The sequence below is a fragment of the Carassius carassius genome, chromosome 46 (assembly GCF_963082965.1).
Source record: "Carassius carassius chromosome 46, fCarCar2.1, whole genome shotgun sequence".
In the NCBI taxonomy this organism is placed as follows: domain Eukaryota; kingdom Metazoa; phylum Chordata; class Actinopteri; order Cypriniformes; family Cyprinidae; genus Carassius; species Carassius carassius.
Window position 1 is genome coordinate 22042115 of NC_081800.1, and position 18140 is coordinate 22060254.

Below are 18140 nucleotides of genomic sequence, written 5' to 3' on the forward strand. Positions count from 1 at the left end.
GACTGGAGAAATTAAGCTGAAAATTCAGCTAATAAATAATAAATAAATTTTTAAATATATTAAAATAGGAAACATATATTTTAAATTGTAATAATATTTCACAATATTACGGATTTTAGTGTATTTCTGATCAAATAACTGCAGTCTTGGTGAGGCTTCTTTTAAAAACATTAAAGGTCCCATTTTCCGTGTTTTTATTGTTTTTCGAAGCTTTGATTGTGTTTACAGTGTGCAATATAACATGTGTTCATGTTTCGCGTGTAAAAAAAAACACAGTATTTTTCACACAATTCACCTATCTGTATATCGCTGTTTTCACTGTCATAAAAACGGGCTGATGACTTCCTTGTTCTATGAAGTCCCTCCTTCAGAAATACGTAACGAGTTCTGATTGTGCCAGCGGTTCCTGTGTTGTGATTCGACAGCAGCTGAGCGCAGGTGGCCCTCCTGGAAACAAGATTGGGCTAGTTTTGAGAAGCAAGTGGGCAGGATTTGTTTTGAAAACCTGCCAATCCTGACCTGAACCATAGACAGTAAAAGAACGAGATGCGCATGAAAATCGCATTCGATTTTTTTTGCACAGCCCTAACATCTAGTTAACAAAGCTTCATTACTGCAGGAACTAGAGGGATGTAGTCCAAACTGGTCGCTTTTTGTAGGCGAATTCTGTTAAATTAAATATCTCGCTTGGCATTGAACTTTGAGCTTTAGAATTTTACAGATATTATTTATACTCTAACAACAACATTACACACTAACTAAAGTTTAAAACAAGGGATCATGAAGAACGGGGCCTTTAAAAATCTTTATAAGAACCATGATTGTGAGTGTTGAACATGATTAAATAAATATAGACTATAACCAATTTAAACCAAATATTCAAGACTGGAGGGAAACAAAAATTAATTATGGTTCACTGAAAAACCCACATTGATCCTCCACTAATCTAGTATCAGAAAAGCCTCTAAATGTCAATCGCATATACGGCCATGCACTTATCACAGCCTCAAATCCTCAACCATCTCAATCATAACACTTTAAGATCACTTTAATACAGTGTAAACCTACAGCCCATATGTCTAACCAGCACACGGCACTGAAACAAGTCCCAAGACTTTAATTTAACAATTCCATCATTTTGGGGCAACTGTATATTAATTTGTAGCCCATGTATGCAGCTGTATCAGAGAAGACTGAAATTTAATGAAGACGGCTGCCTGGCTGACGGGCACTGCACAGTGCACACCTCTGCTTGGTTAAATATCCTCATTAATTAACACATAAAGGTACGCTATCAGGCAGAATGACAGATGGCTGCAGCAGCGTATAAGAGAAGGCTGATTTATCTATGAATTAAACATCAAATACTGCTGTACAGGCAATTTGACGTGAATTAACCCCTACATTAAAGGTTTTGGGAAGACCGAAGAGCACCCAAATCAAACCTAAAAGGAATTGAGCATGCCATTCATCTTGAATCGAAACAGGTTTTGGGAAGTGTTGCATGTGAAATAAGGCCATTCAGACTTAAGTAATGCTGTATCACCATACTAGTATACAAATGTGTGCATGTGCAACATTTGTTTGCTAAGAAGCCATTTTAGGACCTTCAACAACATTTTAAGGGTCTCCAATTGTAAGAACGTAGTACAGCCATGTCTAAGAATCTCTTCTCGTCCGCCTTGGCTTTAAGAGCGAGTGTTTTAAGTGCTCTCAGCCCACGGGCGTTATAAATCAGGATCAGCAGTCAGGACAGAGAGAGGAGGGCTGTGGCCTCTCTGAAGCAACACAAAACCAGACTCTTTGTCTAACTCTGTCTCCCTTGCTGGCAATGCGGTTTGAGCTGCCTTGAACATTTCACTTTCATTTCCATTACATTTCAGCTGGAAATATCAGTTCGTTCAACACTTTTTTTCCCCAATACATACAAGGCATAACCATTATTCTTAATATTTTCACATTGCAGTGAAGTTGCTTCTATTGCGGGTTAAAATTAAGCTGAACTTAAGTACATTATAGACATATTTTATAGAGTTATTAAGTGTCTGAAGTCAAAGTAGAGCTAAAAAATAAATATAACTTCACTAAATCGTGAAAAAATATATATTTACATGTCAAAGAACACAGCGCCCTCTACTGGATCATATGGAAACAACTGTGTAGTTTATACAGCATGTAGAGCATGTACTGTATGTACATGTAAGCACATATATGCTAGTAATGTAAGTAGTAAATGATGACAGCTAAAGTAAAACCCCCAAACAACTTTGCTAAATAATTTTCAAGGGCTTTTAAAGGCAAAATCTGTTTTAAATGCTTCAGCACACCTGTTGAAAGTTGGTGGATTACGCCTCCTGCTGGTAAGAATGTACACTAAACGTTCAAAATTTTGTCAAAAGGCCAATTTATTTATTTTTGTTAAAGAATAAATAGAATTTTATAATATATATTTAAATAGAATTTTTTTATACATTATTTCAAGATTGGATTTCAAATTATAGTAACAACATTTATCGTTTTTATTTTTTTATCAAACAAATCTTACCGAACCCATACATTTAAACTGTAGTCAGTGTATTTCTTACAAAGAACAGTTTATATATAATGCATCTGGAAAAAGCTTTTATCCAAAGCGACTTGCAGTGCATTCAATGTATACATTTTATCAGTTTACTCTCTGGGAATCAAACTTCTAACTTTAAAAAAAATCTAAATTCAAAGACAGCCAGCAGTCATATTGACTCTCTTTTTGCTGATGAAGAGATGCTATGCCAGTTCATAAAAAAATAACACAGCAAATAAATAGAAATAAGCTTGTAAGAGTACAGTAAAAAAAAAAGAAGCCACGTTTTTTTTAGAAAAGAAAATTTATTGTCAGCTCGAGGTCCTAGGACTCACTAAACAGTGTCTAACAGGACAGAATAAAGTTGACCTGTAGTTCATGTTTGAGAACGATAAAAAAAAAAAGTTTTAATGTTTTAAACAATCACAACACAAGTCCTTTTACTGTATATGCATAACAGAAAGAACATGCAAATTTACACGTAAAAAATACAGTGAATCTGCTACGTCTGACAGTGGCAGCAGTTTAATCCTACTACGGTTTCTTTTTAAATTATTTAAAATGCTGAAGAAATATATTAACTCAAGCTTGAGTGCGGCAGAACTCCGTGTTCAAGGGCCACCTGAGGTCTACGCGATAAGATACATAAGACCTCCGCGAAAAAACGGGTGGTTTTATATAACATCTGTCTTTCTATTAACTGTACAACCTGTTAAAAGGTTTTCTTTGTTATTCTTGGCTTGGTTTTGTCAATTCAGTGACTTCAGAAGAGGAAGTGAAATGCTAGCAGACTTACTGCATGAATCACATCATACTGCGATGAAATTTGTCATACTCAAATACTCGACGAAAAGTCAGTGTTCATGTTGACCGAAAGGCCAACTTCAAAAGCTTGACACCATAATGTAGCGCACCAAGAAACGAGCTCTCCTGTGGGTATAGGATGGATGATGTTCCAGATGTTTCTGCTAAAACCATAAAAGCCTATGTAAAACTGTCAATGGCCATGAGCTGTTATCACCGTATTAAAAAGAATAGTTGACCCCAAAATGGAAATCTGCTGAAAATGTATACATCTTCAAGACATCCAAGACAGAGATGTGTTTGTTTCTTCATCAGAGAACAATTTCTCTTTGGAGAAATTCATTACATCACTTACTCATCAATGGATCCATTGCAGTGAATGGGTGCCGTCAGACTCCGAGTCCAAACAGCTGATAAAAAAACATCACAATAATCCACAAGCAATGCATACCACTCCAGTTCACCAATTAATGTCTTGTGAACTGAAAAGCTGTGTGTTTGTAAGAAACAAATGAATGAAGGCATTTTTAACTTTAAGATGTCGCTTTTAACCAAAATAGCTCATAATCCATAACATCGCTTCCTCCAGCCAAAAAAAAAATATATATATTTCCTGTTGTCCTCTCACATCAAACACCACCAACATATTTGTTTAAAACTGTTTTGGACTGTTTTCAACTTATACATGGTGATCTGTGCATATTTCTTTCCTGATTCAGATGAGACAACTTTTTGACTTGAGAAAGCAATAAAACAGATAAATTAGTATTTTAGCCGGAGGCAATGGTTTGGGGGCCAAAGAGTCTTAAAAATGGACTGGACTAAAGATGATGGACTAGAGTGGTGAGGATTATTGTAATGTTTGTATCAGCTGTTTGGACACTCATTCTGACGGATCCATTGGTGAGCAAGAGATGGAATGCTACATTTCCTCAAATCTGGAAACAGAACAGGAAATGATTTATTAATGTGCACAGTGAAAAAATGTATACTATCAGAATGTGTCTGTTGTCACTATAGCTGACCTCTCCGTAAATTCAGTGAAATGTTGTTGGCTTATGCAGCGAATTTGTGTGACCAACTTAAAAAGAAGCTAAATCTGCATGGGCTTGTGCAGATTCCTATTGAAATGACTGGATTTTACTTGCAAAATTAAATGTGAGCGCAACGTAACACTGAGAATCTCAACAATCTACAGTCCTGCATGGGATCTACAAAAGGAAGCATTTCTAAACTACCAGAAATCATTATTGCCTGTATTGAATGCACAACTAACCAGCCTGCTGATCACAGTACCATCTAAAATACAAAATATGCTATTTCCCAGAGTCTAAGCAATATAAAAGAGTCCACTGGGGTTGAGCTGGATGGATCAGAGCTGGACACGTTGGAGTCTTTAAACAGTTTACAGGCTCAGATCCCAGGTTAGGTCATGTTGGCGTTTCCTGGGAAGTGGTTTGTACGCGATCGGAAGGCTGTCACGCCGCCAGCCTGCTGTTGTTTGTCTGCAGTGGGCTCCAGGACGCCGAGTGCTGAGAGGGTTCCTGAGAATATGACCGTCCCTCACAGCACGGCTGGTTCTCCTCTTTAGGGATGCCCACGGCACACAAACGTCGATGCCGTAGTAACCGGTCGGTTCTGGAAAAGTTCTGTGTGATGGAAGTGGTTCAGAGTTAGCCTCTTTTTTTTACATGAAATTGTTCTTTTGGACATGCTTTTAATGAACTGATTGACTGATTCTCAGTCTCTAAAGAGTTTCCCAAAAGCACCAGCATGCCACTGAAAGTGTTCTTTTCTTGTGACTAATGTTTTATCATTATACTTCTGTAATCACTGTTTTCAAGTATATACATTACATTGTGTATGTATGTATAAAAATACACCACAGTTCAAAAGTTACAAAAGTAATATTTGTTTATGGTGATGTTCAAGGTAGCAAATATTTGATCAGAAATAAAGTAAAACAGTATTACTGTGAAATATTACTATGTAATTTATTCCTGTGATACAAAGCTGTATTTTCAGCAACATTACTCCAGTGTTCAGAGTCACATGGTCCTTCAGAAATTATTTTGATATGCAGTTTTGGCACTCAAGAAACATCTTATAATTATCAATGTTTAAAAAAACAGCCTTTTTCTCAGGACTCTTATATGAATAGAAATTAGAACATTTATTTGAAACAGATTTTTTTCCATAATGTTATTGTCAGTTTTGATCAAATCAATGCATCCTGGTTGAATAAAAGTATTAAATTTGTTAAAAAAAGAAAATATATATATTATTGACCTCAAACTTTTAAATGGTAGCATAAACATCCAGTTTGCAGACCATAACAGACTCAGATCATGATTTTTGCAAGCTGAAATGTCCTACTAGCTTGAAATCAACATTGTGTCAAGTTTATTACATAATGAAGGCATATGCATTAAGATTTTGTTAAAAATCAGCGGTCACAATAAAAGCAGTCATAAGATAAAAGGCAAAATCAACATGAATGCAAAACTCACTGTATTTTCTTTCTTAATACACATTTCTAGTCTTATTGAATGAATGAATGTGTGAATTGCTTTCAATGAACTGAACTGAATTATTGAGCACTATTGATTAGTTATCAGTGTTTATTAATCATTTAAAATAAAAAACTGTCTAAATGTAATATCGTGCTTTAACTCTTTTTTGTTTAGCTAGCTATCTTTTTTTTTATCAAAACTGCTTTAACTGCTTCTTGCAATTCTTGCAAAATGACCATTTTAATGATCAAATTTATACACAATCAAGCTTTTGCTCCTTAAATATCCTGTTTCACTTCAAAATATGTCATAAATCTGACCATAAAAAGCCCCCATTTGTTGCCAGACACTATAAATTGCAGTTCTACTATCTTAAAGACATACATTTATGCACGTAATAGGCAAACAGCAAGCTCCCTGTGAATACAAAAGCCTGTGTTTGTTATGTCTCACCTGTTGGCAGCGGTCACACTGATAAGGCTTCTCACCGCTGTGAACACGCTTATGTCTGTCCAGGTGGTAGCGTTGAATAAACCTCATGTCACACATATCACACCCGAATGGCTTTTCCCCTAAATCAACACACACACACACACACACAGATGTACACACAATTACTTCATGCATCTCTTTGTATGAAACGTAAGATGGTGTGAGAGCAGAAAGACTCATGGCGCACCCGTATGGGTGAGAATGTGCCGTTTGAGGTGGTAGCTACTGCGGAAAGCACTGTAGCAGTGTTCACATATGAAGTTCTTCTGCACTTGAGAGCTGAGTGAGTTATCGTCATTAACATCAGGAATCTCCACCTTCACATCACAAACAGAAGAAAAGAGGATTGGGTCAGAATACGAGCTGAAGTGTGTAAATGTGATAAACAGGCAGACTCTGCAGATACTGCATACAGACTGAACACATGCCTGGGGTTTTTCTCTCATTTTGGTGGGAAGTCCAGACTTCCTGTTCTTCTTCTTTGGCTGCACGTTCTGGCTGACTTGAATGTCTTTTTCATCCAAGAGCCTGGATGAGTGAAACTCTCCATCCTTGCGGATGAGCTGTTCAAAAACAGTATATAAGTCAACGGTTTGAAAGCAAATTATTTCGTAATATATGAAGTTAACAAATGTAAATGTTTGATTTAAATCTGTGCAGAGTTATATATAAAAATATATATCAAGCCTGTAGAATTAAACATACACTACTTTTCAAAAGTTTGGAATCGGAAAGATAAAAAAAAATGTTTATTGATAGTCTTTTATGTATTCCAAGGTTGAATTCATTTGATCAAAAATACAGTCAAACTATAATATTGTGAAATATTATTATGATGTAAAATAACCGTTTTCTATTTTAATTTATTTTAAAATAAAATTTATTTTAAACACTTCTTATTAATACCAGTGTTGGAAATATTGCTTAATATATTTGTGGAAACAGTGTTTATTTTTTTTTAGGATTCTTTGATGAATTGAAAGTTCTAATAAAAGAATAAAGAAATCTTTTGTAACCTTATAAATGTCTTTATTGTCAACTGATATATTTAATGAATCCTTGATGAATAGAAGTATTAAGTAGTATTCTTTCTGTCAAAAATTCTTACTGATCCCAACCTTTTGAACAGTAGTTCAATACATTTGTGCACTTGGTAGTTTTTATCCAAATAAAGCAATTCACATTGCATTCAAGTCACATATTTTATCATTTCATGCTTTCCCTGGGAATTGAACCCATGACCTTAGCATTGGCTACAGGACTCTATGGAAGACTTTCAAAATTTAAATGAATAGTTCACCCCAAATATTCATTCCAAACCAATATGTCTTTCTTTCCCAACACAAATCATGTCTTTGTCTCTTACCAATGGTGGGCAGCTGACTCCTGAGGGAAGCACCATGAGGCCGTGTTGGCTGTGTGTGTTCTGGTTGTGGCTGTGGCTGTGATTGTTTTCTCTCTGTCCCTGGCCCAGATGAGAGCCCATCTTCTTATGGCTGGGCATGGAGCTGGCCTGCATAAGTGCCATGCTGGACAGCACTGCTTCACAGCCAAGCAACCCAGCCTGTGAGAAATACAACCACAAGCATACACATCTGTTCAAAAAGGCACTCATCTAATGAGTTGGAAATTTATCTTGAAATTTGACAAATGTGACCCAGTTAACTCTTCACAGTCACGATGTGTCAGATTAATTCAGAGACCAAACTTATGCAAATATGTCAAGAGCATGCTCAGGTCATTTTACAATAATAATAATGTCACCTTAATGATCCTAAAAATACATAATTTATGCAAAAATAAAATCTCTTTTTAACATTAAGATTATTGCATTATGATATTTTTATAACAATTATGCACATTTTCCCCACAATTCACAGTACCGTATTATTCACAAAGGTCGTTCTCATTACTGCAAAATAGTCTATTGTCAATGTACTGCAGTAAAATTATCATATAAGGATATATATTTTTAATACTACAACTATGTGAAACGTGCTTAAATGTCATGAAAAATTTTTTAGGGCCATTTAGGCATTAGGCATTTTTAATCACGCAAAATATAGTTTGGAGTATAAATATAATCCAGACACATTCTTGACAGCTTTTGTAAGATCCAGCTCATTACTTGTAAACAATCTCTACATTTTGTGTCAAGTCATGCTGTGGAAGTAAATTACAAAGAGTTTAATACACAAAAACGGGAAGCAAAACAAAAAAATGAAGGCATTCTTTTTCAAACAAATGTGGACAAATTCAGAAAATGCAAATGAAGAAGAGAAAAAAAAACACACTGACCCATTTCATGTGATCTCTCACTGAGCTGTTGGAAACGTGTGACATCGCAGTGGTGAGAGTGTATGTGTGTGTGAGAGTGTATGTATGTGTGTGTGTTGGGGTACAGAGGGCTTCGCTTGGGGCAGGGAGAGTGTTTAGAGACCACACAAGCCCCAACCATCAGGGGCCCAAGCCTGGAAACAGAAGGGAGTGGGGGTATAAAGCCAGGGTAATATCCATCTCTGTCTATGATGTTGCCACACATCTACCCCACCACTAACAGAAGCTGTCAACCATGGACAAATCCCAGCTTTTATTTGCTTGAATCAGACATTTTCCATGTCTGCATTGCCAAGCCTTTGTTTATGTAGGCTTATGGGGCTGTGTTTTTAAGCCATAAGAATTTGGCTTCAGACTGGTGTCAAGAGTCCCTAAATGATATCTGGAAACAAACCAGGTCAAAACTGAAACTGAGTGGAGTGGATTATCATTGGTTCTGTCAAACTGAAATGGTAGGAATACATCCAAGCATTTATGCCCTGTTGATTTTGGATTTGGTCGGTCAGATTCTGGGACTCACTGCAATAAAAACAGATTTATTTCAACCACCCTCTTACCTTCCATCACTTATTCCTGTGCATAAGTCCGACTAACTCACCATCAAAGATCCAGATAAACACAACTATAAATCATGAATGAATAAAATAAGGGCACGGAAGCCACTGGACAATGAAAGCAATTGCACTGCTACAAAATGAACATAGCATGCTTGCAATGACATTTAGATCCAGGTGAGTTGGTGAATAATGCATGTTGAGTTTTCCATTTTTTTGGCAAGTGAGGGGATTTGGCAACCGACAGGGTCCTGAAGGTTAAATTAATTCCAGGGGATAAAAAATTAAATCACATCATTCTTATCACATGGCAAACAGATAGCAGTCTGAAGCAAACCAAGCCAAAGAAAACAAACTTCACAAGAAAAACTCTATTGCATGTAATACACTCGTTTATATCCAATTTAGCCTGTCATTTTAGGCAATATGTGCTTATTAGAAACTATGATATATGTATGCCAATTAAAGAAAGTATTAACCCGCTCAGACCAACTGACTGTTACATTGGACATCACTTGTATGTTGTTGTTTTTTACGGCACAAAATATGACATAATTACACAGATTCATATAACAGTCAATATTATATGCAACATGAATCGAAAGGTTGCAGGTCTGAACCACAAAGAGCTTTTAATAATCTTCAATGTGTTTACAAACATACATGTTTAGCTTTACTTGCTCCCAAGAGTTAAATTCATAATAAACATTAATTTAAATGTAACTACTATTAAAATTTAATACGCATACATTTCACAAAAAAACACGTGATTTAAAAACAACTTGAAAGTACAATAATGTAACATTAGCATTATTAAAATACATTTTATAAATTGTTCACAACCAATGTCCGTTGCAATGAAATAACTTAACTATATATATATGTCCGAATAATATGCTATGATATATAATAATATATGGCTAAAACATATATGAAGATATAATATATAAAATAAAATCAATATAGCCTATAGTCGTATTATTTGTGTCTGGAACAGAATTCAGGTCTGAACGGGTTGAAAGTAACAAAGTGCACGAATTCAGATATTTGTAATGTCAGTATCGGAGTCGAATTGATTTGTGTTCAGTCTGAAGTGTAAACACATTACTGAAGTAAACTCCTCATTCATCCTGCAGCACAACAGGGCGTGAGTTCACGGTCTGTTTAACTTCACATTTAAATCCTTTTGATACATTCAAGCATTTTTAAATACATTCAGGCGGTGCGGATTTGTTTTACCTTACTCTTCTCGGTTTACAGTAGACCAGTGTTTTCTTGTCGGACAATTTTTACAGTTTACAAACACAGGAAACGTTACCGGAAGTGCTCTCAGGGGAGAGCGCATAGAATGTCACGTGATCACCGCACTGGCAACAAATTACAGGCAGCTTCCGGTGTAAATACAGTCCACGAGTTTTATGAGTGATTTTTTTTAATTAATATGTAAAATGATGAGATGCTTGCGAATTATAATATATATATATATATATTTGGAAACGAGAAAATATACTTTATATCCTTTAATACATAACGGTTTTTGTGACAAATATGGACGTTTTCATTTACACATTTCAAAACACAAAGTAAAACACAATGACAAAAAAAAAAAAAAAATCAAGCATTCAGCTTTTCAGAAACGTTCAGCCTATCACATATTGACCTATATTTTTGGTAAGAAAAATAACATTGTAAAGACAACATGGTGAACAAAAGGTCACAATCAAGTCATTATCATCATCAACTAATTTATTAAATAGCTATCCTTATTAAATTATGGACACCCAAAAAAAAAAAAAAAAAGTAATTTACTAAAATAAAAATCTTTTGCATGTTTAAAGGAAACCTTTTTTTCACACATTAATTCAGATATCACTGAAAGAAGTGTCATAAAAATCATACTTGTTTCTGTTGCAGCCCTAGGCTCTAAAAAGAAAAGAAAGAAAAGGAGTGAGAGAGAGAGAGAGAGAAAGGAACAGCCACACTTTAGCCAATCAGAAACGCTTTCTGCCTGTGAATCATTTTGCACATTCAGTTTTGCTGACTGTGCTGATACAATTTCACAGTGCTTCTCAATCCTGGTCCTGGAGGTCCCAGCAGTACACATTTTGGATGTCGCCCCTTATTTAATACAGATGATTAGTAAATTAGTAAAAGCCCTAAGATCTAAAATGGTTTTCCCAAATGAATTCAATACCCACGTGGGCCAGAATCTATGAGATTCATTCACTTTATGACCTCTGTCCTCTGTAGATGCACAGTTTTTGCTGGCTTAGTCAGCCAAGTCAGCATTTTAGTAACCTTTAGCAAATCACAAATTAAAAATATCAAGATGAGAGGGGTTAATTTGACATTGTCTATTAATAAACCACTGATATTAATCTAACTACAGGTCCTTCCCTAGTTCTTCTATCTCATCAAGGAAGAAATCCATGTCCTTGGTGGTCAGCTGAGGAGAAACAACAACCATACGGAAGAAGTTGACATGTCCATCCATGGGCTGGTATCCCACCATCATTGTTCCACGCTTTATCATTCTCTCTTTGATGACTGGCGCCACCTGATGGCACATATTGAGCAGGACAATAATTCAGTGCTCGATAATTAAATTCTCTGCCATTTTATTTGTCCTTCTACATTAAATAATGCTGACCTTTGATAACCTTTCCTGGTAATCCGGACTGTTCTCCTTCCCTTTCAGACTGGGTGGAATGAACCAGAAGCAAACGTTCACAAAATGCCCCTATTAGAAAGCACAAACCATATATAAATATATAAACATGCATTATATTTACGTAAACATAAGTACACTACTTCAGGTTTGTATACAGTGCAACACTGTACCTTACAGACCAACTTGAAATTCTTCCTTTTCTCCATTTCTTCAACTAAATACCTGGTGCAAACATAAATAATAGATTATTAAAATACACAAACACACACACACATATATACATATATATACACACATACAGTAACATTCAAAAGTTTGGGATCAGCGAGTCTTAAAAAAATATTTTATTGTCACAAAAATAAATACCTTGCGAGGGCAAAGGCCTTATCCACTCGCTCTGAAAGCCCATGTGTTCCAATTGCTTTCCACATTAACCAGAGCTTCAAACAATCCACCTTGCGGCCACACTGGATGGATTTGTCTCCCGTGTCCAGACTTGTATCGTAGAACTTGTCTTGCTGGAATAAGTAGGTTGCGTTAGCACTGTGACAGTGCATTAGCAGATTCTACAGATTGAGATGAGGAAAATCAAATTAAGAACAGTCAAGTGCACTTGTGGACAAGTCAACGCAAGTCGTTCATTTGACTAATGAGCAAAACACTGCAGGGGTTAGAGGTAGAAGAAAAGACAGATGGATTGCTACATTCCATAAGCATTCATACCGTGGTGTCTCTTAACAAAATCACAGAGCACTGCAATCCTGCTAGAAGCATTTTGTGAGGGTTCCAGGTCACAGAGTTTGCTCTGAGTGTTAAAAAAAGAAACATAGTCAAAGGTGGGCTACTTCTCTACACAAAGCACATTCAATTCAGGGCTCATTCTAGCCCACAGTACACAGAGTTCAAACCTTTCTATTCCTGCAAGCAGATGTTTGTGATTTTTGGAAAACAGCACGCTTCCTCCCCAAGCGGCCTGTAAAGGAGAGAGATCCAGATTGTAACAATTAGGAACAAGCGAAATTCTGCAAACAACTGGATACACTGAAAGTGGGAGCCACATGCATATAGACATGTTGCACAATGAGGTTACATGAGGTAAACATGCCGCACTTACGTCAATGTGCATCCACATGCCGTTTCTTTCACTTATGTCAGCTATGTGGTTCAGAGGATCAAAGGCGCCCTGCACTGTGGTACCCGCTGTAGCATTAACGAAAAATGGCACAGCATCCTGAAGGAGAAACATTAGTCAAACACCATTAACTTTTGAAAAAAAAAAAAAAAAGGAAAAAAAATTGCTTTATCACCCTAATGTCTTTTCAAACCTCTATGACCTTTTATTTCCATATAACACAAAAGAAGTGTTGCATAATTTTCACGCTGCTCTTTTCCATACATGAAAGCAGATATACATATTGGGTTCTACCAAAAAAAAAAAGCAATCCTTTGTCTTTAGAACACTTTGTGGTCATTGTCTGCATTCTACAAAAGACTTCTTTTTGTGTTCCATGGAAGAAAAAAATTAAAATGGATTTGCAATTAGATAAATCTTAACAGAATTTTAATTGATATTCTCACTTACACAAACCACTTTAAATTTACCATATTAGTTCATTATAAAAATAACATTCAAAAATTTGGGAGTTCAGGAAAGATGCCTTGATCTTAAGTGAAAATAGACAAAATAGTTTCCACAAAAATATTAAGCAGCACAGCTGTTTGATTTCTGAAGGATCATGTGACACTGAAGATTGGAGTAATGATGCTGAAAATTCAGATTTGCTTTACATTAATAAATTACATTTTATAATATATTAAAATAGAAAACGGTTCTTTTAAATTATAATATCATTTCATAATATTATTGTTTTTTTTTTTAAATCACCTTAGTGATAATTTAAATATTTACTTTTGATTTTGCTTGCACTATTTTTGCCTCCAGGTCCTCTGGTATCATGCTGCCACTGTAGAGGAACAAAGAAACATTTGAAACAAATTTAAAGTGAACCTGTATATTGTTTTCCAAAATGTGTTAGAGATAAGGTACCTCTCATCCACTTGTACAATAAAAACATTATCTGTTCCAATACCAAGAAAAGCAGCAGCTTTTTTCATGGAGTAATGACTCTAAAAGAAAAAAAAGACATACAATTTGATGGTACAATTTCGATGATACTGCATTATATACCCTTTTTAAATCTAAGATTAGAAAAAGTAACTTCTGACTTTTTACCTGTTGTGATGTAAATATAGCCATGCGTGGTGTGGCCCACAAGCCTTGTGTCTTCACTTGAGGGAAGGCCCAGTACCGTGCGATGTTCATGGCGTACATGTTGGACACTGAACCCCCAGGACAAAATATCCCATCTCCTTCTGACCAGCCAACCAGAGAGCGAAGCTTACGGAGCACTTCCTCCTCCATCAGGACAAACACCGGAGCCACTTCATAGGTGTATCTGTAACAACTTCACACTGAGTATTTTGAGCATGACATGCATGTATTTGCATTAGTGTTATTTTAGTATTATCAATATACTATTATAATAGTTAGGAAAAATTTAAATCACATCACATGCATTTCATCTCTTGTTCACCAATGGGATCATCTGCAGTGAATGGTTGCCGTCAGAATGCAAACAGCTGATAAAAACATCACAATAATCCACAAGTAATCTACACAACTCCAGTGCATCAATTAACATACCGCAAAGTGAAAAACTGCTTGTTTGTAAGAAAACAATCCATCGTAATGACATTTTTAGCTGCTTCTGACAAAAACAGTCTATCCATAATATTGCTTTCTCCAATGAAAGAGTTGTCTCTGCACAGATCAAGCACAGGTCACATGTGTCTAAAACTGACATATGTTGGTGGATTTTGATGTGAGAGGTCAACAGGAGATTTACTTTTTCACTGGAAGAGGAGTTATGGCCTCTATTTTGGTCAGAAGCGATGGGTTGAAGTTAAAATATCTTGATGGATTTGTTTCTTAAAAACGCGCAACTTTTCACTTCACGAGATGTTAACTGATGGACTGAAGTAGTGTGGATTACTTGTGATGTTTTTATGAGCTGTTTGGACTCTCATTCTGATGGCACCCATTCACTGCAGATGATCCATTCGTGAGTAAGTAATGTAATGCTAAATGCTAAATTTCTTCAAATATTTTCCCACGAAGAAACAAATTCATCTACATCTTGGATGGCCTAAGGGTGAGTAAATTCTTTTACTTAAAAATTTCATTTTTTTGTGTGTGAACTATTCCTCTGAGATTTTGAATGAGTTTTTATCTTTATATTTTCTGCTTTAACAATTTTGTTGTGTGTTTTGGTTGTTTTATACATTTTATTAATTTCAAATTAATATAGCGCATGTCATTTTTCAAATAATATTAAAGAACAATCTCTGTTTTAGTTAATAATAACAATACGGTTTGCATTATCTAAAAAACTTCAGATCCTAATTTAATCAATCTCTAATCAAAACAGTTTTTAGATGAAAACAGTGCGTCTCCATGCTGTTATCAAACAGAGTCATCTGATAACTTCAAGTGCTCTTATAAGTTACTTATTACTATGACAACAGGGTTTAATGGGGCACTTCAGAAACAGTGTAACAGTTTACTCCAAATGTAACACTTATGAATCCTTCAGTTAACAAAATGCCATACAGACCATTTTACAACCCTCATCTGAGGATGTAGGATGGCACATCCACTGAAAACACATTGACATGAACACCTGAAAATGTATACATAATAGTGGATCCACACGTACTGGCTGGTGTTGAGGGTTTCGGTGAGTAGCCGTCCTGTCAATGCATGGTAGTCCACGCCGGCAAACAATTGATTGAAGAACCGAGGATGACCTGTGAATGAGAGAAGGCTCTGGACCAGGATGTAACCACATATTCAAGATTTAAGAGGAACAAATTTAATCATTTCAGAATAAAACACTGAAAAACCCATACAGGTCAACCACCAATATGAATAATTAGTTGGATGCGATCCCAACACATGCAACATACAGGTTTTAACGCTGTATCTTGCCACATCTTGGACCCTCTGCAGTAACTGCTCGTTAGATTCTCCATGTTCTCTGAGATCGAGGTCCAGAAGGGCTCTCAGCTGATCTGGATCTTTCCACTCACACACCTGTGATTGCAAAGACATGCAGCTGATCTCATAAGATACATGATAAGATCAAAAGACGCAGCTGTTAAATGAGATGATCAGTTCTTAAAAGACTTGACCTTCTCCTTCAAGTCAGTTCCTTTGTGAAGTATCTCCTCCATAATCACATTAAAAGCCTCCGTGAGGAACAGCTTGCCATCTGACTCGTACATGTCTGGTTCTTCCAGGTGGACGTGCCCATTAATATATTCTGTGAAATACATATAAAAGAACATCTATTACTAAATAAGCAAAAGCAATATATAAATATATATCAAAGTCATATCATAATAGCAATGTCATTTTCCCCTTTATGTGGTTTATGAAACATTGCAGCTGGTTCATGTAGACCAGATTAGACCAGCCTACTGATTACAACACTGGTTAACAGTAAAACAAAGATAGCACACATGATTAATTAAATTACATTCAAATTTCCATTTAATCTAAAAGACGTGGATGATTTATATAAATTTCCTTGTATTGTAGCTACATTGCATTATAATATAGCTATATAATTGATATGCTTTTACATTTACAAATCAATAGACCATAAAAACGCATCCGTCGCACTTTTGATGAACTCTAACTGGCGCGCCGCAACACAGCGCATACTACAGAATTCACAACCAATCAGAACTCAAGATACGATTTTATAATAAGCGTTATAAATTCCATGGCAACTATCAAGATACTTTATAAAGAAAACGTCATCAACGCCCCATTACTTTTTTTCTCAAGGCTCTGGAAATATGATCCCAAAGAGCAAAATGGCTGTCAGAAAATCTGGAAAATTTAGCTGAAATGTGCAACTTTTGGCTTTTGTTTAGAACAAGCTATATATATCTTTTTCTGTTTAAGTTCTTTATTTAGTAGCTATCAAACTGTGGTCGATGAAAGAGCGGAGATGCGTCACTTTTCAATTCCTGCAACCTATGCAATAGTTTTTATACAATGTATCTTTCACAGACCACTCGAAAAATGCAATCCAAAGCTGCAATTTATGCCCGGTTTTAAATATGGTGAAACGTTTGCACGCGCACAGGTCTCGTACCGTTAGTAGGATATTACATCATCAGACAGAAATTCGCGATTTAGCAAAACTATTAAATCAGTGCATTTTAAGAGAAACTTCATGCGTGCATCCAAAACAATCAAACCTCTCACCTTCAGATGAACTCATCGTGCTGTTTAATATCCTTTCTGATCAGCACTAAGACTCTACTGTTTCTGATGTGTTAAAGATGCCTCGAGACCGTCAGTGGTTCATTGCAAGATCCAGCCTTCGTATACGTGGAAGCACACGCCCGAATCGTCATTCAAGTGACATCCTATAATTGGATTAGAGTTATATGGGTGTGCCAACGAAAAATCTATCTTTAACTTAAAAAAAAAAGCTTTCTGAAGACCCAGGTGATATGGGGCTATCAGATGCATGCAACTATCAAGTACATATCTGATTAACATAATTCCAGCATTTTAATTTCTTAAAAATGTTGAGAATATCTCCAGGTTTCTTACCTTCTGCAAAACCATTGGATGGTTTTATTTGCAGGGTCCTGCATCTTAGTTGATAAGTGTGCTAAAACTGTGACTCACACACAACCAACTAATAAGAATAATCAATGCAACAACTTACATGTTATACAATGACACACACATGTTCATTTAGGCAATGAAGGCTGCAAAACAGGGGTACAACATTCAACATCTTCCAGACTCTGCAGAGTTCTAAGTTCACATTAGACTTTTAGAGTTTGCTGATGAAAGAAACACATATCCTTCCACGTTTCCAGGTTGCTCAATGATCCCACACACACTCACTCACAAGAGGAATGGAATGTCACAGGGATAAAAAATATAAGAGTCTGGACCAATGTGGATCTGTTATCTTATAGAAACTTTCCTATGGGAAAAAAGGTGACTTGTGAATATTTGCATGTAAATTTTATTTTAAGGCATTTTGCTGGAAACAATGAAAGAGTCACATGGAAAAAAGGTATTGGAAATTACATTTTAAAATTATTTAGCAGTC

The 18140-nt window shown here is 35.9% G+C and overlaps 2 protein-coding genes across 4 annotated transcripts; both read right to left on the reverse strand.

Moving 5' to 3' along the window:
• Positions 1-4491: 4491 nt before the first annotated feature.
• On the reverse strand, positions 4492-10652 carry LOC132129709 (zinc finger protein 740-like). Of its 3 annotated transcripts, none has more exons than XM_059541390.1 (7): positions 10503-10652; positions 8671-8843; positions 7739-7936; positions 6801-6935; positions 6560-6689; positions 6334-6452; positions 4492-5016 (listed from the first exon to the last, which is right to left on the reverse strand). In XM_059541390.1, the coding sequence occupies exons 2-7, from the start codon at positions 8713-8715 to the stop codon at positions 4846-4848; spliced, it is 798 nt and encodes a 265-aa protein (XP_059397373.1). In that variant the 5' UTR covers positions 8716-8843; positions 10503-10652; the 3' UTR covers positions 4492-4845. The 3 variants fall into 3 exon arrangements, with proteins under 3 accessions (XP_059397373.1, XP_059397374.1, XP_059397375.1); XM_059541391.1 differs by having other exon boundaries at positions 10582-10603; XM_059541392.1 differs by lacking the exon at positions 8671-8843 and having other exon boundaries at positions 10503-10622.
• A 437-nt stretch (positions 10653-11089) lies between these two features.
• Positions 11090-17855, reverse strand: LOC132129710 (cysteine sulfinic acid decarboxylase-like). Its single transcript, XM_059541393.1, has 15 exons — positions 17627-17855; positions 17273-17436; positions 16186-16316; positions 15961-16087; positions 15711-15801; positions 14168-14390; positions 13982-14061; positions 13844-13898; positions 13049-13165; positions 12843-12907; positions 12658-12739; positions 12301-12500; positions 12105-12156; positions 11914-12003; positions 11090-11820 (listed from the first exon to the last, which is right to left on the reverse strand). The coding sequence occupies exons 2-15, from the start codon at positions 17286-17288 to the stop codon at positions 11647-11649; spliced, it is 1503 nt and encodes a 500-aa protein (XP_059397376.1). The 5' UTR covers positions 17289-17436; positions 17627-17855; the 3' UTR covers positions 11090-11646.
• Between the last annotated feature and the right edge of the window lie 285 nt (positions 17856-18140).

Bases quoted from the DNA above. Each gene is read 5' to 3' on its own strand.
- LOC132129709 (XM_059541390.1), bottom strand. From the start codon at position 8,715: ATGTCACACGTTTCCAACAGCTCAGTGAGAGATCACATGAAATGG. The intron at 6,936-7,738 runs GTAAGAGACAAA...GTTTTTGAACAG, and splicing joins GAGTCAGCTGCCCACCATTG to CTCATCCGCAAGGATGGAGA. The intron at 6,690-6,800 runs GCATGTGTTCAG...TGTGATGTGAAG, and splicing joins AAATGAGAGAAAAACCCCAG to GTGGAGATTCCTGATGTTAA.
- LOC132129710 (XM_059541393.1), bottom strand. The intron at 15,802-15,960 runs GTATGTTGCATG...TCTCATTCACAG, and splicing joins AAGATACAGCGTTAAAACCT to GTCATCCTCGGTTCTTCAAT. The intron at 11,821-11,913 runs GTCAGCATTATT...ATGTGCCATCAG, and splicing joins ACCAGGAAAGGTTATCAAAG to GTGGCGCCAGTCATCAAAGA.